We start from the raw sequence: 27,795 nt of genomic DNA, 5'->3' as shown, positions 1-27,795 counted from the left end.
GATAGAAAAGGGACCTGTCCTTGTCACTAGCCTTGATTTTTATTTTTTATTTTTCCCTGAAATAACTCTTAGCTTCTCTGACTTGAATGCCAACACTAGCCCAAGTGAAAGAGGAGGAGGAGGCAAGGGTGAAAGTCACTCCGATCAAAGCTATTGTGTGGGCTCCACTGTAAGACCGGGTGTGACACAAAACCAGCCCTGTGCTCTGAAACAGTGCTGCATTAGCAGTGCAAATTAAGAAATGAGTTAAGGGAAAAAGTGTGAGAGACCAGATGGAAAGGAACAAAGTCGGCTAAGTGCATGCTGTGCAAATTCATCTGCTCATGTCCTCCTGTGCACTCACTCCCCCCCATCCTTCTCCATGGGCCCCATCTCCCTACTCTGCCATCCCTCTGTCCCTTGTGTCGTGCTGGCTGTGAGCTGCTGCTCCTGTGTTCAAGGGTGAGAGCTGGTCACTGCAGTCAGTGCTCAGCCAGCCCCAGCAGGGCTGCAGATGCTTCATCTTCCACCTGCTATAGCTCTTGCATGTGAACCCTTTTGGGCTCTGTCTCTTAGGGGGAGCTTCCAGGGAGCTTCTGCAGAGCTGCTTTGCTGTCTGCCTTCACATTCCCCTTGTAATGTCAACATATTTTGTAGATAGTGATAAAGTTTGTGGTAGGAGACGTGTGCCTAACAGCCTGAACTGTCCTGTGCTGCTTGTGACTTTTATCTAGATGCATGCTACGTCTCTGCTGCCCCAGCAAAATAACCCTTACACAGTGCCTGAATGGTTCACAGGCTGAGACTTGCACCTTTGATCAAGCATTTATAATTTGCACAAATAGAAGTCAATGGCTCTTAGCTCAGTTTGTTTTCTCCTTTTTTTTTTCCTGATCCTCCTGAGAGCCTCCTTCCTGCTTGTGCATGGTAGTTAGTGCTAGATCCTCCTCAGGGAAGAGAGTGAAGAAGAAAATCAACCTGTTTTTATAAAAGAATGAGAGTTGGCTGGCTTCTCACTCTCACGGCTTCTCAGCTAGAGCTCAAATCGTAACTGGCCTCTGAGCTTTGCATGCTGCCTGGAAAAGGTGACTCAGCAGCTGAGGACATCAAAACCACTTCTGCACCTCAGTTCACAGCATTTTCACGCTGTGCTTAAAGGGCTCCCAAGGCAGCGGAGTGACAAACTGCCGTTATGGCCGTTGTGGTTTCTGTACATCAACCAGCAGTGAAGCTGCAGATGGCCTAGGGGTGTCAGCACCCTCTGCTCTCTGGCAGAAGGGGAAGGCTCCTCCAAAATTGAGGGATGGGGAGAAATGCGAGCCTCTGCAGCCCAGTTAATGGATGAAGAAGTCCATGGTGCACATGGCAAAGCCCAGAGAGCAGGCACACGGTGGAAGCGAGGTCAGAGCTCCTGTATGGAGCATGGGTTGGAAGTGGGAGCAAATGAGAAAGTGGAGTTTGTTCCTTGGCTGGAAACCTTCCCTTCTTCTTATCTACTATTTGCCCAGATAGCACTGGGCAGCTCTTGCCATGGAGGACATCTGCTCTTGGCCAAGATCAGCCCTTAACTGCTAGCTCCAGCAGCTGTGTAGGGATCACATTGCAGAGATGCAATTTTGCCTTGAGCTGAATGTGCCCAGTAGGTTGATCTCCAGCTGTTTAGTCTTGCTTTCCTGAAACAGTATAGGAAGCTTACTGGTTGTTAGTTTTGTCTGAGACTGCAGTAAACAAGAAACCAGCCAAAGCTGAAAAGAACTTTAATGTAGTAAAGCAAGTGATCAAGTTCTCATTTGCAGAGTTGGAAATACTGGAAGTAGTGGAAGTCATAAGACAAAAAAAAAAAAAAAAAGTTCCAGCAGTGTTGTTCAAGACTTCTTCTGTCATTAGAGAGAAGTAAGGCCTTATTTTGAAATGAAATAACAGTTTAAAGAAGAGCAAAGCATGTGGTTTAGCATGGGGAATTGGGTTAAGCTGTCTGCCCTGCCCATTGAGCAGGGCACTCAATCCCCTGCTCCTTTCCCATGCTGCTCTGTGATGCTGTTAGCACATGTGTGGCTCTGTCTGCCTCACCAGAGAACATGGCCTGTCTGAAGGGTTCTGTGGTAGAAAATTTAAAAAGAGTCTGTACTTGTACATGTGGAAGATATAACACTGGCAGAAGACAGGCAGGATAGTCCCTTTTTGTGGCAGAGCGCGTGGGTGAGTTAAGACAATTGTGAAACTAAGCCTTTGTACTTCATCATAAAAATAGTTTGTCTTTTTTTTTTTTTTTTTTTTTTTTTTTTTTTTTTTTACAGCAGAACCTGGCCCCATGCTATGAAGTCCTTGTTAAAGGCAGTAATTTTACAGTTGCTTTTTAGGTTACAAAGTGTGTCTCTGCTTCATAGACTAGTGATTTCTCTCCCAGTTTAAGGACCTTTTTGTGTTGTGGCCACTTAGTGGCTGTGAGATTGCAAACTGGATCCCATCAGCCTTGCTGGGAATAGATACCTTCTGTAAATAGTGATGTTAGAGAGCCTTTCTACCCATTTACCTCTCAGGAAACTGCAACCATGAATGTACATGGTAATATGCTGCAAACTGCATCACAGGAACTTCTGTTGTGGGTGTAGCAGCTAGTCTTTAGGTTTACTGGCATTTCATAGAGATTACATATAACACAGCAGGACTGCTGTTAGGTAGTCCATAACTCCTTTATGAAGTAGTAAATAACTCTTTCACTCTCCTGGTTTCTCCTGCCTCCATCTCTGAAGCCGGACTGTGGGGAGGAGACCAGAGGAATGCATTCTTTCCAGCTATGGGGCTCTGCTGCCTCTGTTTCTCTTCATCATGTTTCTTCTAACCTAAATGACATCTTTCCTTTTCCCACACTTTTAAAGTTCCAGGAGAGCTACATAGATCTTGTAGCATGAGTCATGTGTGTGTACTTTACTAGGCCAATAATCCCCACGTTGCTATTAGTGTGGTAGAAAACAAGAGAGAACACACCAAAACAGTGGAAGACAAGTTCAAGAGTAGGTGTAGATGGAGTGTGTGCTGTTCCTGCCTTATACCCTGGGAACTCTGCCTGGGTGGGAAGGAGTGTGCTGTGAGAATTTCCCTGGCAAGTGGATGGAGGTGGTTGGAGGACAGAGCATCTGCTTTCTGCTGCTCTCCTGTGCTTTTTCCCTATCTGGACAAATGGGGCAAATAGTGCTGTGATACATGCATGGAAAGCACTGAGACAAAATCAAATATTATGGCTTGGTATTAGGGAAAGGCTGATGTACAGCAAACAGAAAAGCCAAATATGATGGTTGGCTCCAGCATTATCTGTTTGGTGTTAGCTCCCCTCATGTTCTTGAGCAGGCAGGACTGCTCGATGACTGCTGGAGTCATCTGTGAAAACCACAGAGTCAAGGTGAGCCTGGGAGCAGTGGAAAGCAATGAGACAGCCCTGGCCTTGTGCGGCGTCCGTCTGCTGAGAGAAGGCTGTGACATGAGCATGGGAAAATGTCTGCGCACAAAGGCCTCCTTGTGTGTCCTGCGGTCCTGCCATGGGATAACTGCAGCTATCCTGGTTGGCCAGGAACTTTCTAGGATAAGCTGATGTTTGTGCCAGCCCTGCCGTGTTAGCCTAGTGACAGAACACTACCAGCTCAGGGCTGCAACAGTGGCAGTGGTCTCACCCCGCACCATGCCTCAGGCTGCTTGTGCCCTGGTGCTGCCCTGGGTGCTCTGTGCTGGAGTACAGAGCTGTGTGCAGCAGCACGGCCTGGACCCACCACCTGAAAGTCTGCCTCCTTTGCTGTTGTGCTGTTACTGGGGTCACCTGTAACCTAGCCAAGACAAGCAGACCTTTTTGCTGCCACAGTGGAGGTCTGGGAAGCACAGATCCAGGCATGGCATGCAGATGAAGGAGCAGGATATTAACTGTTCTGAATAAAGCACAAACAAAAGTGTATATAACAGGGCTGGATGAAGCAACAGAGCAAAGGCTCAAAGCATGGTCTGTGCTGATAACTGAGGTTGTGACTGAGTGCAGTAAAGCTGGATAAACATTGACAGAGGTGGTGCTTGTGACAAGCCCTGCATCCTGCACCCTGATAAGGGGTGGCTCGTCAGAAGGAGCCATGCATGCTGATAAAGCCCCCATGCAGATGATTCCTTGAGACAAAAGCTGTGTTCCTATAACAAGATGATAGTGAGGTTGCAGCACATCCCCTACGCACCACCTCCTGTTCCAGCAGGAAGGCAGGCTGTAGGCATAAAGAAACACAAAAGGAGGAAACAGGAGCCTAGCTGGGGCAACCAGCTGTCGTGAGGTACTCAGGAGCTGAAGTAGGCAAGGTTTCAAGGCATACTATTAAGTCCTAAAGATGGCAAAATACCTGCACAAAGGGGCATAGGCGCCACTGAAAAGGAACCCAAAGGATGCAGTGAGGACACTTAGCACCCCCAGTCCCACGTCACGCAGGATCCTGCCAGACCTGGACACGTGAGTACTGTGGGAACGAGTGTGGAGGAGGGAGTGAGTGCAGCTGAAACGATTTTGCAAAACATGCATAATCTTTCTGTTCCGTAAGATCTCGCGCTGCTGTTATGTTATCATAGCCGTACCATAGCTATGCTAAAAATTATTCCGTTCTTAAATGAGAAAAAGATGTGAAACCTTAGATTGTTTATAACTGGTTTATAATGTCACTTTGGGTAAATACAGCAGAGTTTAAAAAGTTTGCTTTGATATGATTAGCGGTACAAAAATGGAATCTCAACAACATTGAGTTTTGACCTCAAAAAAAAAAAAAAAAAAAAAAAACTATTGAAAATCATTTGGCAAAAATATTGGACAAAACAGGAGAGCAAGGAAAGATGTTAGATCCTTTTGGTAATAGAGCAAACCTGAAACTTCTCACTAGCTTTTTGCCTTCACCATTCCCGCATGAACCAAGTTGTTTTCCAGGGTGTCTGTACGAAGGGTGATCAGGTCATAGTCCGGGAGGAGACCCACTGCTGGGAGTTATCTGAATGGGTGGTGTGGGGAGCCCAGCCAAACAGTTCCCAAATGTTGTCAAAGCTAGGACTCCACATCTGCTCTGAGCAGCCCCACAGACATCCCTGTGCAGAGCTGCTGTACAACTCCCATTTCTCCTTCAGCCTGTTACCCTGTAGTTCCACATTTCACATCTCCTGAAGTAAGCCCACGTCTCTTTGGAACCAAACCCTGTTTCTCATTAATGTTGTCTTTCTGAGTATCTGAAGTTTGAATTGTTTTTCTCGTGTTTGTCTTTTCCATGTTGTATTATTTCTTGTGTAGGATGGTTTCCGTAGATACGATGGATATTATTTATCTGTCCTCCCTGGCTGTGCAGTTCCTTCCAGTGAAATTTACCATTTTTATTTGAGGCCTTTGTTTCTTCATCCATATCAGTGATGGCTTTAATGCTGTCATACCATATCCTGTCATCTTGATGTGTTGCCTTCTGCTCTTAAATACCATTCAGTCCACACAATAGAACTCTTATCCCAGCCACTTTAATTTTTAAAAATGATACATTGCATATCTATTTTAGGGAATTTATACTTCTAATTGCTGGAAACTTCAGCTCAGCTTTTCTCTGCTATGGGTAACTCCTAAACATAACAGTGTGTTGTTATTCTTTGTTCTCCTTCCCACTTGAGAAATGTTATCAAAGGAAAAAGTCTGGTAAAATGTTCAGGACTATCTGAAAGCTCAAATAGCACTGGATAGTATTGTTTGAGACAGCTCTCACATGAATTTTCCCTCTCTGTCTTGTTTCTACTTTGTTCCAGAGGAAAGTGTACGTCCTGGACTGCAGAGGTAGAAGTAGATGTGAGTCACTGTTCGGTATTTAGTGGTGAGAAAGTTGACCACTATCAGTCTTCCCAACTAGTAGCAGAAGCCAAGAAAAATCTGTTCACAGCATGAGTTAGAGCTTTCTTCTTCGGGGCACTTCTATCCTTATCTGGCTATTTACTGCGCAAGCAGGGCTGTTCTGCTGATTCAGCATCACAAGGAGCAGTGCCAGGGCAGCTCCAGGCCACACTTAAGGAATTACAAAGGAGACCATTAGAGTCACAAGTTTTCTCCTCAGATGATTTATAAACGGATTTGTTTTCTTTCTTGCTCCTTTGTCCCAGAGCTGTTAATAAATAGCCTTTTAAACCTCCTGCAGGAGATGCAAGGAAAAGCCCCCTGCTCAGGCCTCTTTTGTGCACGCTGGAGACAAGTGCTGCAGCTCTAGGGGACCTCCAGTCCCAGAGGGAGAGCCCTGCTCAGATGGGCTGGGGCAGGGAAGGAGCAGACCTTTGGCTGTTTTTGTGGGGGCCCAGCTGTGCTGGCTATTCCTGCTACACAGAGGCTCTTAACAGAGCCAGCTGGTGGCTTTTTTTTTTCCGTACTGGAACTCCATCCCCTTTGCTGCTGTGTCTCAAGCTCTTCAGCTGAATAACCTCTGCTTTGTTGGCTTTTGATGGTGAAGACTATTGATGTCTCCATCGTGGTAGGCACTTCTGGTCAAAGAGGCCAGAGCATGGAGTAGAGAACTGGAGGCAAATGTTACTGAAGAGCTCAAGAGCTTTCTTTCTTGCACATCCTTCCTGCTCTTGCTTCTCTAGGGTGGGGGGGATGTGGTGAGAAGTTGTAGCTGCACCTTCGGTTTGTGGGCCAGCCCTGGTACGGTCTGTGCCGAGGTCACCCAGAGCAGATCATCATGGTTTAATGCCTCCGTAGCAGCCCCTGGCATGCTGCATGCAGACAGGGCAGCTGGGGCACCTCTCACAAGAGCCCCCTGTCCTTGTCATTGCTGTGTACCCACACTGCCTTATCCAGAGCATTTTGGATTTGTATTTTGAACTGTTTGAGGCAAGGATGTTGTAAATAAATAAATAAATAAATAAATAAAAATAAAATAAAATAAAAAAATAAGGAATGAAGTGAGGAAGACATGTGGTTCATACTGTGGTTTGATTATAAATGAGTTTCTTTTCCTAAGCCTGAATCTTCCAGGGATTCACAGTATCTCCCTGTAATAAGTAATCTGAACTTTGGAGGCTGATGAGTTCCTGTCCCAGACTGTTCACCCAGCAAAACTTACTTGCTGTTTTGTTCCGCAAGGCCCTAGCATTTGCAAAGTGCAAGGCTTCCAACCACGAAAATTTAGATTCGTATTTAACTTGTACTGTTTTCTCAATCTGCTTTTTATTACCTTTGCAACCTCAAAGGAGTAGTTCTTCCTCTTCCACTCAGACATTTTGCTGAGGCCCATGCCCCACTACAGGCTTTGGTCCCTTGTTCTTCCCATTGGTTGTCCTTGAAAATACCACAGGGTAATTTGTTTCCTGCTATTTGAAATGGAAATAGTAGCAGCATGAGGAACAGAGTGTGATATTCATGCCAAATATCATGAGCTGAATTCTCCCCATGGTTTGTGGGAATCCTAGTTATTAAAGCTGACCTCTGAGAAATCAGTATATTTTTCCACAAAGCCTAGACAGTGGGGGCATTCCTCAGTGGGAGACAAACTATCCCAGCTGTTCCCAGTGTTGTGCTCTGCAATGAGGAAAGGAGATAGCAGTGCTGACAGCTGGAGGTAAGTGGGAGAAGCTGGAATTATTTAAGTAGCGATCAATCACTTTCACGTATGCAGTCTTAGCCTTTACTTATTGAAGGGATGCAGTGAGGCTGTTGCCCTGCCTTGATGGCAAGGCACCTCACACTTCATCTGCTAGAACTAGTTGCAAAGGAAAGGCCACTACAGTTTTGGGGTACTGTGCAAATTAGGGCAGGAAAAACTCGCTCATAAAGTGAGTTTTTATGATAAAGTGGCCTTGCCAGCAGCTCTTCTCTCTCCTGGGGCACTGTTCATGCTTCTACAGTCTCCAATGGTTTTTGGTCCCGAATGGGAAGTGAAACTTCAGGAGGAAAGCTGGTTGCTTTGCTGTGCAGAACCACTCGGGAAGCTCTGGTTTTCCACGTGCCTGTTTACATGTGGTTCTCTGGGTAGCCGTGTTTTTGTTGTGGAAGCAGGGGAAGTAAGCCCCTGAAAAGCGGTAGTGGTGTTTGATGTGCAGGGCAATCCCAGGAATCTGTGATTCAGAGGAAAAACGTCCCTGAGATGCGGCGAGTGTATTGCAGCCTCAGCGCCTTTGAGGCAGTAGCAGCTGCCAGTGGAGAGGGCAAACAGGGAAACTGGTGGCTTTTAGGAGGGCATATTTTGACACTGGGGAATGCACAGAGCAGCACGCTGTGGGTGGCAAGGGATTTGGATGTGTTTTCTCTGAGGTCGTTTCCCTGCCAGAGCCTCCTGTTGGGAGGTAGCAGTATCTACTGTGCTCAACACTTTGTTTTTCAGGAAATTTCTGAACTTTCTGGCCCAATGTGGTTATTTGGGGGGTGGGAAATGGTTCTCCTCAAGGCTGTTTCCTTTGTTTTGTTGTGGTAATTTCTGCATCCTCCTGATGCAGGGAGGCTGATGGGCCTGAGGAAGGGTGGGCTGCTCTGCATCAGTGTTGCGACTTGCATGTCACTGATCTTCCTATTAAAGTCTCCCTATTAAAGCAATGGCCCTGCTGCCTTTACCAGCAGCAACAACAGGTAAATGGTCATAAGCAATAGATCCGCGGGGCTGAGCTAGGAACCACCAACCAATGCCAAGCGGGTGAAGGTTAGTGCCTGTTATCAGCCAGGATGCCAGAGAGGAGCAATGACTGCCTCTATAGTTAGCTTCATGAAAAGCTGGTACGATGGCAGATGTCTGTCAATAACAGGGTAATTCCTCAAAACCAGGGGTGATAATCTTGTAATTTGCAATGCATTGCTTCCAGTGCAAAAGAAATGTATGCAGGCCCTGTCTTGATAGAGAAAGAAATAGTGCTTTGAGAGTTAAGAATTATTATGCAAGTAATACACATCTATTCTGTATTAACAAATAATGCCTAGTAGCTCTTTAAAGAAGTGGTTTCCCAAATTTAAAATATTTGAGCTGAATCAGCTGAGGATTTAAAATAATCAAATAGGAATGCAAGTCAGAAGCAGCCTATTAACTTACTCTGTTCCTCAAAAGCCTTCATCTAACAGTCGAAAGTTATGCTAATTTAAACAAAAAATCCTTTAGAAATATGCATGTTTAGAGAGGAAATAAAAAAAAAAAAAAGGAAGCTGACTGCAATTAATGCAAATTCAAACTTAGAAGATTTAGAAGATGGTCTAAAGAAGCATAAGGAAAAAATTATAGCCAGAGAGTTGAGAACAGCAAAGAATTGAAAGATGTTGAGCACAAAAGGAAGCCTAATGGGAACACTCGCCCATGGCAAGTCAGCATATTGGAACTATCAATAATAAAAACAAATGAAAGGTGTCAGTGCTTCATGCTGCTTTTTTCCCTGAAAGAAAAATGGATATCTTCACGTCATGTGATAACCAAATACATTCAAACAATAACTTGTGTGATAAGTTTTGGAGGCCAAGGTAAAAAAGCCATCTTGAATTCACTAGATGTTTTCTGATGAAACTTCAAGCTTTGTGGTTAATAATAAATTTTCTTCAGTTAAATTATAGCTTTGATGGACTGGTAACACAAATTAATGCCAGAAGTTGTCTGGTAGGGGACGGATGTAACTGCTAACAGTTATTTCTTCTGATTTGAAAGCCTCTTTGATGTGTGAATCCTAAAGAAAAGAGCATAAGCAGGGTCCAGATTTAGAAGCCTAGTAAACATCGCATAAATGTGAAAATTAATTGTTAGAAGGTCACTGTGTCAGCCCTATCCTACCACTTGTTGGTTGTATTTGAGAATATTGAGCATCTCTGTCTGACTACTGGGACATAAGCCAGCCGGATATCTTCCCATAGAGGGACGATTTAATGAGCGGGGGGGCGCGGGAGCTGTGATGTGGCTGGGGAGGCGAGCAGGGCTGGGAAGCCACACGCACCAGATGTGGGAAGGTCTCCGGCCGGGGATGGAAGGGGTTTGTTGGCTCCCGTCCATAGTGCCCTGATGTGGCTCCCCTGGCTTACAGCCACACCACGGTTCCAGAGCACGCGGGGGACGTGGGAGTGCCCCCGGCACTGAGTCCCCCTGTGCCCCTTCCGGATGCATGGGCACAGAGAGAAGGGCAGGGAGAGAAGGGCCCTGTGTGCTGCCCGCTCCTTTGTTTCCCTCTCATGCTGCCACTGCTCAGCTCTTGCAGCCTCCAGCACTCCCCAGCTCTCCAGGATTGCAGTGTGCTGCTCTATTATTTTTATTTTTTTTCCTGGAAAACAGGGCTACTCCAAGGCATCCTGTGTGGTTTTCCAGGGTCATGCCACAGTCGGGACTTGAAAAACAGCAGGAGGATGAGGTACTCCCATCCAGAGCAGTGCTGTACGTGTGGGTGGTGTAGGTGTAGGTCTGGATGTTACCTAGAGCTTTACTGGGGGGAGGAGGTGAGACTTATTTGAGCACATGCAGCTATATCCCATGAGGGTAACATACGCACTGCCTTGGCCCTTCCTAATGGCATGACTTTTGAATGCATCACCCTGCTTTTGTTAATCCTCAAAGAAACAGATCTGGGAGAGAAGTCCAGGATCCACTCCTGCCTCAAGGCAGGGTCAGCTATGACAACACCGAAAGATGACCCAGCAACCTCATTAGCTACCTTCCCTATGACTTATTCATCCTCACCGTCAGAATTAGCTTCCTGATGTTTAGCTTAAGCTTTGCTAAAATCCTTTTTCTTCTGCTTTTTATTCGTCTGAAGACAGTTAATGTCTCCCTTGCTCTTTTTTCTAATCCAAACAACCCAATTCCTTCAATCTTTCCTCATAGGTCAAGTTTTTAGACCTCTGATCTATCTATTTTGTTCTCTCCTGGAGTTTCTCCAAGTGGTCTACGTCTTTCTTGAAAGGCAGTGTCCAAAATTGGGCATAGAACATCATACAAGGCTTTACCCCTGTTAAATGAAGGGAAGAATTTCTTCAAACTGCTATAGCTGCAAGAATGTTCTCTCTGGGTGTGCGCCTTAACCAGTTGTTCATCATGCTGTCTTTGTGTGATGCCTGTTTTCTAAACGTTATATTTGCTCTTGTCCTTACTAAAGTGAGTTGGATGGGTTCCCCAGGCGTGTTCTCTGTTTACCAAATTTATTCTGAATTCCAGTCCTATTCGTCAGTGTGCTTTTACTCCCAGCTTGGTCCTATCACAAATGCAATAGGCACGTTCTTTATTCCATCTCCTAGCTCACTAACACACACACGGGATCATGGCAAAAACTAATTAAAGTTCTTTGTCTGGTTGCACAGTCTGGATCTATACAAGTCTGCTTGTTTTGGGGATCAGTAGATAGGGCTGTGCAATTTCAAAGCATCAAGTGTCTCTGAAAAACTCCATTAAAAAAAAAAAAAAAACAACTATGGTTAATCAGTTCGCTAGGATTTTGGTGTTTGTATGTCAGCATTTATAAGCACGTCATCTGGAAAACTATAACGCGGTAAATATGCATTTGAATTGTACATAACACCCCAATGAGGGGCAGCTCTCATACCAGTATTAAAGCCAACATCTTTGCCATATGAATAATTAAAACTTAAAGCAGGACACCCTATACTACTCTACATAATGTCTGTAAAAGTGGTGTAAAGCCTGGTCTGGAGCTTGAATTGTAATTTCAGCATGTTCAGTGTCTTGCCTGGTATTTTGAAATAAATGCTTCCAAACCAAAGCAATTGCATACAATACTGTATATGGGATTGTGTCTATATGCTAAGACAAAACTGAGCCTCTTGCCAGCCTAAGAAAAGGCTTTCCTGAAACATGTGGTTCACATTATTTTGCAGAAAAATATTCCTCAAACCCTGCTGTGAGCTCAGCAGCCTCACTGTGTGTGCAATTCAGCCTGACAAATGTTCATTTTCCCCTGGCAGAAGGATAATGTATGTACCCCATATGCACCTTGGCAGAACAGCAGCGCTGCCTGCTCCCACCCCCTTTCCCTGCCGTTACTGCAGGCAGAACCTCAGAGACGTGAGTTCTCGCAGTTTATAAACGGGCAGGCTGTGTTGCCAAAGACCCTGTCTGCAGGGCTGTCTGGTAGACTGGGTGATGTTCCTCTGCAAGTGCCTGACCCGAGGGATGCTCCTTGTGCCTAAGCCACCCAACCTGTGCCACCAAGCCCGTCACTGGCTCTACGTATGTTCAGACTTTTGTGGGATTCAGGTGCCCTTCGGTCATGGGCTGCTGTGCCTTCTGGCTGCAGCTGGCAGTCAGGCAAGCACATAATTGCTCCTTGCTTTAAAAATACGGTGAATCATTCGTTTCAGCCTGTTCTGTTCCCAATTTGTCAGTCAAGTCTGCCTGTTTTCCTTTGGCAGGTTCTCAGCATTGAGCTGTGTTTGTGATATGTTTGGGTTCAGGAACTCTGCGGGCTGTGCTCCTGTTGTGGGCTATGGGATCGCACAAGCACCCAGCAGCTCTCCCCCAAAGACTGGACGTGTGCTTAGGAAACCAGTCACTGGAGAGACTCCCAACAGGCTGCAGCAGCAATGTGGGTGATCAGCAGCAGAGGCAGCTGCCGGCTGATGGGCAGGATTCAGTGTGACGCTGTCTCAGTCTGTCGTCACTGCAAGTCCTGTGGGTGGCAGGCAGTGTGCCTTGGAACTCCCTTTCCTTGCAGCATGACAAACAGCTAATTTAACTAAACGCAGTTAAACGTAGGTTTGCTGGGGTGGCATAGTAGAGGTGTTGGGATGTCTCATCGCTGGCTGTGATGGCAGGTGATTTTGTGTCTGAAGCAGGGACACCTAGCTTAGGTGTGGGGTCTCCACCTTGCTTCATTTAGGCTGGGACTGCAGCGTCTGCTGTAACTGGTATGTTACTGCACAAGGCTGGTCTCTCTGCGGATATGGTCAGGGATGCTTGAGAAAAATAAATAATTCTGCATGTGGAGAAGGGCTGCTGGACTCTTCAGGTAGATGGAGAAGGTTAGAAAGACACAATCCAGAGGGGACCATTATTTATCAATTGGTTAAGAGAAAATTCAGGAGGAATGAGAGTTGCTGAAGTTTTGAGGCAGAGGTGGACCAAAGACAGAGGATTAAAACAGAAATAAATAAAATGAGGCTGAAAATGAGAGTGTTTCTGATCATGCAAATGTGTGCTGAGAGCGTAAGGCGATTGTGAGGAGCCAGCACGTGTCAGGGGGGCACTTATGTGGCGGAAGGGTTATGGCCTTACCTTATAGCCTCTTATGGTCCCTTCTATAATAGGCTGAATGTGGGAATCTGGAATCCAAAGGAAAGAGCAAACACCAACTTCAGCCTTACCTCTGTTTATTGCACCTCTGCAAGTAATTGGCTGCCTGATTTCTTGTAGCGTTTGTGGCTAAGTTATGTTTGGTGAGAAGGGAGCAGGGAGGTGGGCAGCCCTGGCCGTGAGTGACATCTCCTGGCTCGCAGGGCTGCGAGTGACAGCGGGATTTTGGCTGGAGGAACAGTTTCCTATTTGTCTTACGGCTCTGGGAGATGATGGGGAAGATCCTGCTCACTTGCTGTCGCACAGAGCTGCCTCCCACACTTGTGCAGGCCTTCCTGGGTTCTTCACCAAGAGCAACAGGGTTTCTGCAGAGAAACGGCTGTCAGCTGAAGTGCCTGCCAGCATCACTCTCTGTTGATAGCTAACTCGGGGACAAAAAAGATAGCAGACCTGTTTATGCTCTGAGCCCCGCAACAATCACTTGATGGAGCCAGTGGTAGCCCCTATATAAAAAAAGAAAAAAAAAAAAAGAGAGAGAGAGAGACCAAAATTAGAAACAGAGATGCTGGAGCAACTGGGCTGGGCTCCAACATCTGACGAGTGCTTCGTGCCTACGTAGCCGGACAGGGCTACAGCACCAGGCAGCTCCGAGCTTTGGGGTGGGGAAGAAGAAAAGCAGCACATAGCTTCTATGCCTGCTTATGGCCTTACATGATTATTTTTTTTTTATTTTTTTTATCATCGTTTACAGTGGGGGCGCGATGGGAGAAGGCACAGAGGCATGAGGTCATGCCTTCTCACTCTTTGGCTAACGAAAACTGCTGGTGTCTGGCAGTCAAAGAGGTGCTGGAGGGTGAAGGGCTGCCTTGCTCGGTGTTTGCACAGCTTACAGCAGCAGGGACATGGTGCAAAGGAGCTGGGGAGGCTGGGGAATGAGATGATTCTCTAGGCATTGAAGAACCTGCAGTTACGTCTAGAGATGATGGTGGAAACCAAGTGTATAGGAAAGGGAACTTGTGCAAATACTTCACCTTTCTGAGCAAATTGCAGATGCTTTATTTCAATTGTGTTGAATTCTTTATCTGGACATGCAATGTTTAAAACAAAACAAAAAAATCAAGTACTCAATTTATGTGCTTTTAACGGGATGTTTGGCAGGTTATTGTTTTGCTAGTTTATCCTCTGCGTTATGCTTGTCATTTGTACTTTTTCAAGTACAAAATGTTTCAACAAAGTACTGTTTGGTAGCATAGGAGGTCATGCAGATGGATGCCTTGATATGGGATACAACGATGAAATCACTGTCTACAACCCCCAGAGCCCTGACAAGGACTCGTGATGCTGAGTTAGAATTCAAGAGGCGAAAGTCATGTTCAGAGCTAGGGAAATAATATGCCTTGGAAAAGAAATGACTAATCTGAGGTTGCAGGTGGGATGCAGAAAATTATGTCTCTGCCTACAGGCAAGGGATTTCTCTAGCTGCTTATTGAAAAGGCCAATTTTGGTAGGGAAATTATTCCTGCTTTGTTGCTAATACCACTACTTCCAGAGAGCTGCTGCTAAAAAGATACATCAGAAAACAATACCCATCGTAACAGGAAATGTGAAAATCTTAGAACTGGTGCAAAGGCACCCATTCTTGAACCCTAGGACTGTAATCGCCAAACAAAGCCATTAGTGACTGCTTCTAGACAAGATCTCAGAGTAAGGGTGGCAACAATTACATGGATTTGCTGTGTAGCTGTCAGCAGCAGTTCCTGTTTTCAGCCATACTATGCAGCTAATTATACATTCTATCATCTGCTTTTATTCATTTTTTAGTGTTAAAATTCTTTTTGTTCAATGGACATGCTCAGTACACTCATAACCTGAGCCAACTGTCTCCATCGAGAAGAAAAGTCTCCCAGCTGTCACACATTGCTGTTTCTAATCAAGTCAAGCCATGAGTTCTGGGGCCCTTTTGAATAAAGCTGTGTAAAACGCATTCTTCCCTCCTACTGTCTGGTATGTGCACTAGACTGTTTTTTTAAGCTACATTCTTGGAGATATTGGCAAGCATGCTGTGCCTCTAACAGGCACTCTTAAAATGTGAGCATAACAAGCTTCCAAATTTCAGTTAGCCTCGGCAGATTTACATGTGAGTGTAATGAGAGAGCACAAAACTCCAGGTTAGCATCAAGTTTCCTATGAGGAAAGCCTGTGGGGAGATTTTCAAAACAAGCTCTCTTGACACTTTTAAATTCCATTTTCTTTAGATATATGGGAAGAAATGATTAGTCTACAGATGTAGAGATTCCCAGAGCCCGCCGTACCTTTTTCAGAAGTTTTCCCATGTGAACTGATCCTATGATGCTGGATCATTTGTAGGGTCGGGTAGCACTTTGTGTAGTTCTGGCATCTGGGACTAACATTTGTTTGAAACAGAGTGGTTAGATGATGATCCTGTTCAGAGCTTGAATCCTTTTCATATTTGCCTAAAAGGCTGGAGAATGAATGACCTCTGGAACTCAAGTTCTGGTGTGCAGATGCAGAGCAAGCGCAGTTACTTCATTGTCTTGGAGTGTGAAGATGGTTGATGTGGTTGCCTGCACAGAGGTATGATCACCCTGGGTGACTTCTAAACATCTCCTAGAGCACTTGTATATAAGAAGGGAAATTAGCACCCATGTGCACAGTAAGAAAATCAAGTGCTTTTGAATATGAAACTTCAGTGTGGATAGAAATGGATTTCATGTAATAATGGGAACAGACATTAGAATGCCAAAGCTATTAGTTAGTTGTAACTGTTGAATTTACAGCTAGGTTATAAAGTTGGAAAATATTTTTGCTAGTACCTTGTCTAGAGCTTTGTGTTGAGGACTGTATTCTATTAAATACCAAAGTGACTGAGCCTAAGTTGTAAAGTGAAATTTCCATTGTGGGATATATGAAGGAGAAGCCAAAACAGAAAAATGCAGTATACAGCATTATGCTAGCCACTAACAAATGCAGATATGTTAAAGCTGAAGGCTCAAGTGCCGTATCAGATGGTGGAAATAATTCAGAACCATAAGTAGCTTTTTTAGAAAATTGTACTGCAACCTGTGTATTTCAAACCACAAAATATTAATTTGCTGGGTAGGTCATAGCAATTGTATTGGTAACAATTCAGAGATCAATCTACCACAAGTTCTGCAAAATGTGTGATTTTTTTTTTTTTACTGTATTATGCCAGTTGTGCAAATACAGACTATTCACCATCACCGGTCTTTTGAGGAATGGCATTAAAAATCTCTGTAGGTTTCTTAAATACTCTGTGGAGTGCAGATATTTTCCATGTAGCATTGCCAAGGTGCAGGACAGTGCAGCCTAAACCGTGACTGCCACATACTGAAATGTTAGTGTTAGACTTCCTAAATGACAAGGTAACTAGTGACAAGGATGCTGTAAATTCTCATCAATGTTGTGAAAAACACAACGAAGCATGACATATACTATGACAAAGTATAGCAGGGGTTAAAGCTTTTGGATCCATGTTTGTTTATATATTAGCAGTCCGATGTTGTTTCAGCTTCTCTGAGATTATTGAACCAAAGGCAGAGCTACAGAACAAGTGTGTGTTTGTCCAATGCAGATGTGTTTTGTATATGATTTCTCAGCCTCCTGTGAATATCTCAAGGACAGATTAGCCATAAGGGCATCCTGAACTTCTTCTTCATCCCCACTTGGCCCATGGAGGTGTGTCACGGCCTGTGAGAGCACACCTGCAGGACACCAGGGTCAGGCTCTGCATCGAAGAAATCCCACATGAGGACACAGAGAAGGAGATAGGAGTGGAGATGGGCAAAGGCAGATGCTTCAGAGCAGAAAGGGACTGCAGAAACATTCCTGAAAATTTTTGGGGTGAGGTAAGATGGGTCACTGGGTTACTAACGTGTTTTTCCTGCTCTAGTCACAGGTACCAAACCAAAGATGTCCTGGACAAGAAAGATTCTACTCATCCTGGGATTCCTCTCTACTTTGGCTGCAATTGCTTTAATTACTGTAGCAGTGACCCAAAACCAACCACTTCCGAAGAATACTAAGGTATTGCAAGCTGGAGCTTTTATAGGAAAACAAGCCAAGTGGGGGTTTGAGTGCATGAGGCTCTGGGACGTGTTGCTGTCCTTGCTGGGTCTGTCTGATCTCTCCTTCTGGCTCCAAGCACCTCAAGCACCTCCTAGTACAACCTCTTGGTAGGAAACAATGTGACTTCACAGGGGATCATCTCCTAAGCAATCATTCCCAGTTTTGCTGCTTGTCTGCTCTCATTCTCTTTGATAGAAGCTTTGAACTGAAGCGCTACTGAGAAGAATAATGAATGTGGCATGTGGCACAGTTGCCAGATTCACAGTTCATTATTTCTGGTCCCCTGTGCGTGAAGACCAGCACACTCTGTGTCCAGCCCTGGCTCAAATGCGATGACAGGATCTCTTTTGTCCACAGTATGGGATTGTGCTGGACGCAGGGTCATCCCACACTAACCTGTACGTGTACGAGTGGCCAGCGGAGAAGGAGAACGACACCGGGGTGGTGCAGCAGGTGGAGGTGTGTAAAGTCGAAGGTAAGAGGAGGAAAGGAAGCAGTGAAAGGGGCATGGGCTGAAGAAGAGATGAGGTAGCCAAAGGGTGGGGGAGAAGAAATTTGGAGGAAGGGGCCAACAGTGATCGTTACCTGTGGGCTCTAATGTATCTCCACTGCTTCCAGCTGAGAACTGCATGTGCCTGACCTTCTTGAGAGGAAAGTTGGGTCCATTTTCCTTTTGTTTGGGGATGTACAGAATTAAATGCTTTTTGGAAAGAGCTACATCCAGGAGTGCACTTAATAACAAAATTTAATTTCTGCATGCATCTCTGATGAAGTGGTGCTAAACATCAGCAAGTGGGGAGGGCAGGATTTTATCTCATGTTAAAGGCTTCTGCACAAGCTGGGCTCACGTGGCAAGGTTGCTCAACTTATGCATGTCATTGTTTACTTCTTGTAATATTGAATTGCTGTGTAAATGGCAATTTTATGATTTAGGAAGGCATTAAAGAAAGCCCAGAGGATACATGTAATGAGGAACAGAGGAGAAGTGGTGTCAGCCTGCCCTGGGCCATTTTGCCCTGGCCACAGCACTGGGGAGCGCCCTGCTGTCAGCAGGCTGTGAGAGCTGCTGCAGCGTGCATGCAACATGCAAACAAATCACATTTTCCCCTGGAACGCCCAGTGTAGCAAAGGGTCAGGCATCTTCAGGCTCAGATCCATGACCTACAGCCAGCCAGGAGCAGATATGAGCCTGAAGATGTCCGATTTGTGCTAAACAAGTCCCGTGTCCAGCACAGCCCTCATCTATGGCTCATGGCCTGCTCCATGTAGAGTGGAGGCAGGTGCCCAGTGCTGCAGCCATCCCTGCATGTGTTGGGCTTCCTTGTGGCTTCTCACTCTTTTTGTAGGGCCCTGGCTGGCCCAGAAGGTTGCTGCATGTCAGAGAAAGGGATGGTGCTGTAGGATTTCCAAAACTCAAATGGGGCGGTTGAACCTGATGTTGCTGCATGTGATAGTGATATGGTTTAGCATAAGAGGCTCATGGCAGCCCTCTGGGGTTATGCTTGGAGTTGGTGCAATGAAGTCTCCCCATTCTTTGCAGGCCCTGGGATCTCAGGTTACTCCCATGACACGGAGAATGCAGGCCACTCTCTGGTGCAGTGTCTCCGACAAGCACAAGGTGTGATTCCCTCGAAGCAGCACCAGGAGACCCCTGTCTACCTCGGAGCAACCGCTGGCATGCGGCTCCTCAGGTACTGCAGGGCTCTTCCCCTTCTCCTGCACCTTGGGCCATCATGGATGCTTCCTGGGGGCCTCTGGGGTGAGCTTGTTGGAAGCCTCTGGGGTGAAGTCCTTGGAAATGCCACCAGTTCACATTTTGCCCAGATACCCCCCTCTGCTGCTGGCCTCTCTGGGCACATGGGAAGGATGCTCAGACATCCTCCACAACCTAGTATTTATTAAGTTTCATTCAGGATTTTTGTGCCCAGTCATGTTTTAATTCCTCACATGCCTTGACTCTGCTTGAGTCAAGCTAAGGTAAGTCAAACTGAGGTAACTTTATAATCATATCTCCTTTAATTTATTTTTTTTTTTTTATTTTTTTTTTCCTGGGGCTTTCCTAGACCTGTTACATGGCTGGAGCAGGGAGCTAATCTCTTATATGTATTGCCTGGGGAAAATCAGGGTATGAGAGGTCATGGAGTTCTGTGATGGTAGAGTGAGGAGGATCTCCCTGATGAATCCTCACCAGGTGATCTGCAGAGCTCTGCTCCAGGCCCTGCTGTGGGGTCTGTAAGTGTCAGAGCTGGTGGCAGCTGTGTGACAGAGAGGGACATGGCCAGTTACGACTGGATGTACCCATATGAAGGACTGTTAGCTTATAACTGATGCTTGCTGGGGATTTGCAGCCTGTCTGGTCAAAGCCCCTCTCTCTGCAGAGAGCTGTCAGCCAAAGTCACACCATCCTTTCTTCCATTCATCCAGCTTGGAGAATAAAAACGCAGCTGACAAAGTCTTGTCCTCAGTAGAGAAGACACTGCGGTCAGCTCCCTTCAGCTTCCAGGGTGCCAGAATCATCAGCGGTCAGGAAGAAGGAGCCTATGGATGGATCACCATTAACTACCTGCTGGGTAATTTCAAGCAGGTATTGTATCAGTGGAAAGTCTGTGCGTGAATCATCAGCTGGCAGCACGTCATAAATTATGCCTTGCAGGAGGGTATTGTAGGCACAAACTTTCAGGATGCTGCATATCTTGCCTCAGCCGTTACTGGAGTCAGGCTTAGAGCACTGAAATACACAATCAACACATTCAGTAATTTCCCTTGGGTACAGCACCAACCTCACTCCCTGACCTAACATATTTCTGTGCCTGGGTGAATATCTGTAAAGTGCTGCTATAACTTTTCAGTTTTCAACTACCAAGCTTATAAATTATCTGGGCACTGAAACAGCAAGCTGACTTTTTTCACATAACAGTTGTGTTATATTGTATATTCTTAGTCCTCCCCCAGACACTCAGACATGATCCATCTTTTGCTTTTTTGAGCCTGCATCTTGTTCTTGTCTTATTTCAGCTCTAATCTCATGTTCTCCTCCACATCTTCCTCCCTTTTTTGTGTGTGGTGCTTCTGTTACTCTCCTCCTAAGTGTTTCTCTTTTTGTTCCCAAAGACATCATCTACGTGCCTGACGTATGTGTCTTTGATTTTTCTTTTTTTTTAAAGTCTGGTTGGACAAAACTTCTACATTCCCTGAAATCTGTAAGTGAGACATCAGGAGCATTAGACCTTGGAGGAGCTTCAACACAAATTACTTTTGTATCAGATGAAAGCCCTTCTGAGTCCCCAGAGAACCTGCTGTATTTTCGCCTCTATGGCAAAGATTACCGAGTGTACACACACAGCTTCCTCTGCTACGGGAAGGACCAGGCTCTGCAGCAGAAACTGGCCAGGGACCTACAGGCAAGTGCATCTGTGGTTGCAGGTGGAGGTTCTGCAACCTAAGCTTTGACATGCTGCTGCTGCAAATGTTGTTGTGTTCCAGTTAAACGTCTCATCCCTTAGCCTGGATTTGGGAAATGTCATTGTCCTCCATAAACACAAAACAAGTGTTCAGAGAGATGACAGCCAACAATTTCAATGGTACTACCAACATGAGGTGCCTCGATTTGTTGTCATGGGATAGCACAGGAGTACTGTGCTTAACTGAAAAACTTGGGGGATGGCATTTTGCCATCTCTGAGAATCCCACATCAACAGCAACTTCATGAAGTGTGGCTGGCAGTAATATGCTCAAGGTCATACAGGGAGGTCGCAACAGAGCAAGAAGCAGTAGCCACATTTCCCAGATTACAGCTAATGCCTTTTAAACCCATCCTCACCACTTTGCCCTGACGTGTATGTATCTTGGTGTGACGTACCCTGACAAGTGCCTTGTGGTCACCTTTCCCAGTGTGTTACTGTGAAGTGTAACAGCTTGAATTGATCTTTCTTTCAGAGCACAGAGGGCAACAGCATCCTTGATCCATGCTTTCACCAAGGGTATCAGAGAACTATAAATATCAGTGACCTCTTCAAAAACCCTTGTACTTCAGTCGGGAAAAAGCAATTTCCTTTTAGCCAGCTGTACGTTATGGGAGAGGGGAATTATGAAAAGTGCCGAAGAAGCATTCAGAATCTCTTTAACAAAACCAGCTGTCCTTACTCCAGCTGCTCCTTCAATGGGATATACCTACCTCCGTTGCAGGGGGACTTTGGAGTAAGTCTTTGTATTCTTTAACTTTCTATAACCCAGAATTTTGGAAGAGCAGAAACTCAGAATAATACTAAAGTATGTTATCCATGACTGGGGCAGCAATTCAATTACAAGATGACTTTCCGGACACAAAACTAGAAGTCTTGTGCTTGCTGTGAGGACAAATGTAAGAGCTGCTGTAGTAGATACTGGCCTATCAGCCAGTGTTGCTCCATTTTAGTGATTCATTCTTTAAGCAGTGCCCCCCGATGGCCAGCACCAGGGACAGGAGGGCTTGCTGCAGGCTCCTGCAAACCCTGTTTCCTGAGGTTAAAAAAAAGTGGCACCAGATCAGAAATTGACACAAGTGTGTGAGCATTACTGAAACTGGTCAGCTCACCTGTCTGCTTCCCAGATATGATGGGGAGGCAGTACACACTGAACACATGTGACACCATTACACCAAAAAGCAGTTCTAGAGCTGCAGGTCTGCAGACGCTATGAGTGATGTTGCTTTTGAAAATATATCTCTTTTTGTATGTGTGATGTTGTTTCTTATATTTCTCTAAATAAAACTATTTTATTTTGTGGGATTCCTGTTGTCCTGCTCAGGTTAAAATATTCTCTCTCCTCCAGGCTTTTTCTGCTTTCTACTTTGTGATGAACTTTTTGAACCTGACAAACGATAACCCATTTGCCCTGGACAAAGTGGCCAGCGCTGTTCAGAGCTTCTGCGCCCGGCCTTGGCACGAGGTGAGCAGCACCGCATCTCTGCAGCAGGGCAGAGAGCTTGGGTACCTGAGCTGCTTGTGCTCTGCTGTAGGATAAATGGCTGGGGGTAATTTCCAAGGGAGGTGTGGGAATGTTCTCCCCAGCACCTGCACTGAAAGCTCAGGTGCAAGCTGCAGCTATGGCAACCTGGTTTGGCAGCCTGGTGACTTCTCCCTCCCTCCCTCCCTAGGTAAAGCAAGCATATCACCAAATAAAAGAGAAGTACCTCAGTGAATATTGCTTCTCTGGGGCCTACATCCTCTCTCTCCTGGAAAATGGCTATGAATTCAATAAAGAGAACTGGCAAAGGATCCACTTCCTTGGAAAGGTAGGGTTTGTGGCGGGGAGGGCTCTGCCCCACTGAGTGATTGCCCCTTCTGTAATAGAACCTGGCCTGTCTGCTGCAGGGGCTGCTGCCTCCCCGGCAGTGCCACAGGCTGCCCTTGGACCTTCCAGCCCTGATTCTGCTCTTCTCCCATTCTAGATCGGCAGCAGCGATGCAGGCTGGACCCTGGGCTACATGCTGAACCTGACCAACATGATCCCCGCGGAGGAGCCCGCTGCACCCCCTCTTTCCCACGGCAGCTACGTGGGGCTGATGGTGCTGTGCTCCCTCGTGCTGGTATCTGTGCTAGTGCTTGCCTGGCTTCTCTTCCACAAGCCCAAGTGCCTGCAGAAGGGGATTGTTTAGGAAGAGCCATGGAGGGAGAAGGGCCGTGACACCCCAGCCGCTCAGGGCCAGGAGCCTGCTGCAGGGCAGGCTGTACCACAGAGCCCTTCTTGCTGAAGCTACTGACTGTGTACAACAAGGGCATTTATCTCTCTTGACTCTCACTTGCACTGACAGACGTCGGGGCACCAGGCTCGCCACCTCCCTCTGCAAAGGACTGACAAGCAGGTGTCCCCTTCTTGAATGGGTCGTACTTTCGTTCACTGAAACTCTGCTGCTTGTTGGTTTTTTGCCTTGTGCACAGCATTATGAAGAGAAAAGCAGCAGCAATCTTTGGGAGCCGGTGCTCCTGCAAGGGTTATCTCAGGGTCCTACATGCCACTGAGCTCTTGGGAGTGCTCGCACACAGGGTGATCCGGCTCCTCCTCTGCTGAAGCTGTTCCCATTCCCCAGAGCCCTTCCAGCAGGGAAACTACACCAGCATACCTCTGCTGGGTATGGTCACCTGTAGCCTGCTGGTCCCCAAAGGCTGGCCATGCTCCCCAATGTCACTCTGGAACAAGAAGGGATAAGGATGAAGAAACTGAATGTGCTGGCGATCATCAGTCCTTAGCTGGGCTCTGGGAGCAACCTGCTCCTTTCACAGGTGGCAAGAAGCCTCTTTCCCACGTCTTCCTGATGTTGTTGCTGGACCAAAGCTGGCTCGCTGTTATGCTGAGCCGTTCCCATGTCCCTAGGGTGCATTGAGACGTGAGTTCCCAGACAGGCATTGCTGATTTTTTGTGGGAAGAGCTCATACTGGTCATGGATCCTTGACCGGTAGTGAGCACTTATGCCTGCAGGGACTCTGTTCTGATTAGCATGCCTACAGGTAGATATCTACTAAAGCAATCCATTGTCACTGTGCTGATCATACAGCAGTCTCTGACCCAGGGAAAATGTTTATCGGGACATGTTCCTTTTTATTAAGACAGCTGGCAGCAGTTAGCTAGCATGGGCACACACAGATAGAGCCACTCTTTCCGTCAGCAAAATCAGTGAAAATTTGCTTTTTCATCCCTTATGAGCTAGACTTATCCCAAGACTGTAAGACCCAGGGTCTGCAAGTGCACATACCGCAGCCCATCTTCTAGCATGCAACTAGGGGGGTGCCACTGATCAGAATTATGAATCTTTCTTGTATTTCCCATTCTTTGGTCATAAAAAAGAGGTAAGTCAGAAATCCATTTTTATAACACTTGGAAACCACTGGTGCCTGTTTACCTCCCAAGAAATCTCAGAAATCTCTTCTAATGACATGTATGTGCTGAAGGCAAAAAGCAGATACTGCGGAGAGAAAGACGTGGCACACAGACACCTTCATGTATTTCCCCAAACAAAGATGCAAAAGTTACAGGGGAGAATGTGCAACCTGGATAAAGCCTTCTCTTTTGGGCAAGCACGGACTTAGAGCTCAGGGCTTTTGTGCTCTCCCAGCTTGTCCCTCTGCCCAGTGCAGGCTGGAAAATGTCCCCCAGTTATTTCTACTTCATGCCTGGAAGTAGGAACCATAACATTGAAGGACCTAAAGGTAAGGGGAAAATCTATCCTGTCTTATGGTAAGATGTCTGGGCAGTTCACTGTTCTTCCAAAAATCTGTCTTATTTTTACTCTGAATTAGCTGGCTTCAGCTTCTTATGAATCTTGATCTGCCCATTTCAGAAAGACAATAACTCTGCTATCAAAATCCCTTTTTCTTTGTTGGTGCTTGCAAGTCGTCATTGTATCACATTAAATAGATTGACCTTCAATCCGTGAAGTGCTTTGTCGTGGCCTCACTTGTAGCTCTTGAGTCAACTTCGAATATTTTTACATCTTTCTGAAGTTTGGACACCAAAGCAAGTGGTAGTAGACACCCTAATAGTGTATATAAAAGTAATACCCTCTGTTGCTGATCTACACTCTTCTTTTCCTATTCATATATCTCAGGGTCAGATCCGTTCACTTCAGAGAAAATTTTATAAGGGACTATTTTGTTCAGTTTAACTATTGCATCTTGGCCTTTTTCCCCCATTGTGGCAAAAATGGCCGTGAAGAGGCATCAGAATGGCCACTGTCTTACAGCATACATTGCTGTTTCTTATCATGAGATACTTTGCCTTCCATGTGGCTCTGTGCATACCATTCTACGAATGTTTCCCCAAGCAAGTGATCCAGGCCAACCCACAAATGACATTTCCCCACACTTTGTTCATTTGCCAGTTTATTTTGTCTGCAAATACACTGAGATGTGGGGATTCATCTAGAGACAGAGTCTTCCTTCTGATCTTTTCAGCGAAGATGCATAGATAAGAGATTAACAGGAAGTTTTGATCATGGAAGCAAGGAAGGAGACCTCATGGCAGAACAGCCAGCTGCCAGGGCTGCTTAGGTTTGTCTGTGATGCTGGAACTGGCAGATCCACCAGTACGTTTCTGAAACTGATGTGGAAACTGGTGTATAGTGAATATGTGTGTTAGTCTGGTCCCTGCTAAGGGTTTATGCCAAAGGAAAAGAGATGGGATACAGACAGAACCTGGGTGAAGAGTTTTAACAACACTTTATATCATTACTGCATCTATTATGTCCTGTTTACAAAACAAAATAAACAAAATGCAAATGTATTTTGAGTGCAACCTAAAGGCCCAAAATTGAGAAAAAATATAAAACAAAACTTCCATTATTTTAAACCTTATGACTTTTAGATCACGTTTATGAAACAATCTCCAGAATTAGAATTTCTGGGGGAGATACCAGACATACCACCTAGAAATCAGTTAAGCAAGCTGAAGCTCCAGGAATTGGTTGACTGAAGCTATCCTACCATGGCAAGACCCTTTCATATCATTAGCTGGAGTTGAAACATCACAGAAAAGGGTATGGTTTTTCTTCCCCACCACATTCTCTGCCATTGCAGGACTTCATTTCTGGGGGCTGCCCAAAATCCTGGGTTGGAGTTCAATTTTAGTGGATGTTCATGTGTTTACTTCTCTGCTGTGTCTGACCCAGCTGCATTTGGCTCAGGCATGTATTCCAGAGTCACCCAAGGACAAAACCCACCATGAAGACTATGAAAGATAGCGGGGAGATATGTCAGATGGTAATAATGTGGTATCACTTCTCTTGTTAATGCAGTTGATCTGTCTCTCTGATAACTATCTGTGCCTTATTTCTAATTTTAATAGATTCTGTCTTTAATTTCCAGCCCCTGGCTCCTGTCGTTTTGCTGTTCTAGGTTAAAGCATCTTTAAACACCATGAGTTCTTGTCTTGCAAATATTTACACGCTGCTTAGCTCAGCTGGGCTGCAGCTATCTCAGACCTTGCTCTCTCCTGTCTGTGTATTTTGTCATGGAGCCCTGAGAAGTGCTGCAGCGATCTGGGGTGGGTGTCCTGGGATGAGGTCTGACTTGGGCATGGGTGCCAAGAGGTCCCCTTTCAGGAAGGCCCCTTTGGGACTTGCTCGTTTGGCAGAGCACAGGAGCAGTCTGACCTCTCTGGGACTGATGACTTCCATGAGCTCTCTCCTGTTCACCTTAGGGCTGGGTCTGAGGCAGAACTATCAGTGAGACTGAGAGTTTAGGGGGAAGGAGAAAAACTGCAGCTCTTGCAGAGAGCAACCTGTCCCCACAACAGGCTCTAACGAGTACCCTCACTCCTCCCCAGCCCAGCTGGCTCTCCTCTCAGTGCAGGCTACAGCTGCTTTCTCCAGCCCTGCAGCAAAGCCCAGTGAAGCCAGCCAGCTCGCTGGAGGTCTCCTCTCGGAAGTGAGGCCGTCACCTCTGTGGTGAGATGCTGACTTGCAGTGTTGGCGCTGCCCAGGGCTCCCCAGCCTCTCCAAGAGCAGCTCCCAGCTGGACCCATGCCTCATCCTCATCTGTCCCAGCTCCCTCCCTGGCTGCTCTGCGCCAGGGCCAGGCCCTTTGTGGCTCCTGGCTGTGGCCCAGAGCCCAGCAGCCTGTCGGGGCTGGGGGCCAGGCCGAGGTCAATAGTCCCTGTGCCCTGCTGCACTGGCCCTGCGCTTTCTTTATGGGGCTCAGCCCTGCTGAAATGGATTTCTGTTTTGCTGCACACACCGATCTCTGTATCCTCATCACAATAAAGACTTCTCAACCTGTGCCAGTGATGTTTTTGTGCTGTTTTCCAGACCATGAGACCTGGACAGTAGCGGAATGGAGCTTTTGGCATAAAAGATGGAAAAGGCCTGAGGAGGGATTTCCTCCTGCCAGCTTCCCAGTGCCCTGGGTTGCATGTGGAGCTGCTGTAGGATGGACAGGCAGCACTCGCCTGTGGCAAGGAGAAGCACCATGCCTCTTCCTGGCTCCAGGCCCCTCCCAGGGTGGTCTGTCTCTCTGGAAATCTGCTAGCGCCCAAACCCCACCTTTCCTTGGCTTAGTTTTACTTTGACCTCCCTGAAGCAGCTTTGTCCACCCAAGCCATGGGCTGCAGGCCTCTGTCCCTCTGTCCTGCACTAGCTCCGCTGGCTTTGTGCCAGTGCTGCGGTCCCTGGAAAACAGGTGAAGGACACAGGGCCCATGCCTCGTGCCGGGGCTGCGCGGCTCTGCCTCTGCATGCAGCCACAGCTGCAGCTCAGCCAAGGCAAACATACTTGTCCCGGTTCATCATTTTTCTTTCAGCACACGCTCTCCCCAGTTTGCTCATTCTTACATCTCTTAACTAGAACTTTCCTCACATTTTCCAGCCTTCCCCTGGTAACAAGATGGCCAGAATTAAAGCTAAGGCACCATGTGGAGTCTTTAGAGGGCTGGCTGCAGAGGGATGGGCTCCTGCGACCTGCATGAGCCAAAGGGGGATGGGGCTGGAATTCATATCCCTCTTGCCACTG

General features: G+C 46.4%; 1 protein-coding gene across 7 annotated transcripts in view; it reads left to right on the top strand.

Annotated features, from left to right (window-relative positions):
- ENTPD1 (ectonucleoside triphosphate diphosphohydrolase 1) overlaps window positions 1–27,060 on the top strand; it is a 53,259-nt gene extending 26,199 nt beyond the window's left edge. For 6 of the 7 annotated variants that reach the window (XM_082765003.1, XM_082765002.1, XM_082765006.1 and 3 more), the window contains 9 exons: window positions 17,143–17,276; window positions 17,676–17,793; window positions 18,859–19,009; window positions 19,743–19,902; window positions 20,483–20,719; window positions 21,255–21,515; window positions 22,128–22,244; window positions 22,453–22,590; window positions 22,747–27,060. In XM_082765003.1, the coding sequence (XP_082621129.1) occupies window positions 17,163–17,276; window positions 17,676–17,793; window positions 18,859–19,009; window positions 19,743–19,902; window positions 20,483–20,719; window positions 21,255–21,515; window positions 22,128–22,244; window positions 22,453–22,590; window positions 22,747–22,953 (1,503 nt within the window). In that variant the 5' untranslated portion in view covers window positions 17,143–17,162 and the 3' untranslated portion in view covers window positions 22,954–27,060. Of the gene's footprint in view, window positions 1–4,109; window positions 4,457–17,142; window positions 17,277–17,675; window positions 17,794–18,858; window positions 19,010–19,742; window positions 19,903–20,482; window positions 20,720–21,254; window positions 21,516–22,127; window positions 22,245–22,452; window positions 22,591–22,746 lie in introns of those variants that run through there. The other variant, XM_082765007.1, reaches the window with a different exon arrangement.
- Window positions 27,061–27,795: the final 735 nt, after the last annotated feature.

The sequence above is a fragment of the Aythya marila genome, assembly GCF_965140915.1.
Source record: "Aythya marila genome assembly, chromosome: 7".
Taxonomy (NCBI): Eukaryota; Metazoa; Chordata; class Aves; order Anseriformes; family Anatidae; genus Aythya; species Aythya marila.
This window is presented reverse-complemented; position numbering and strand designations above follow the sequence as displayed.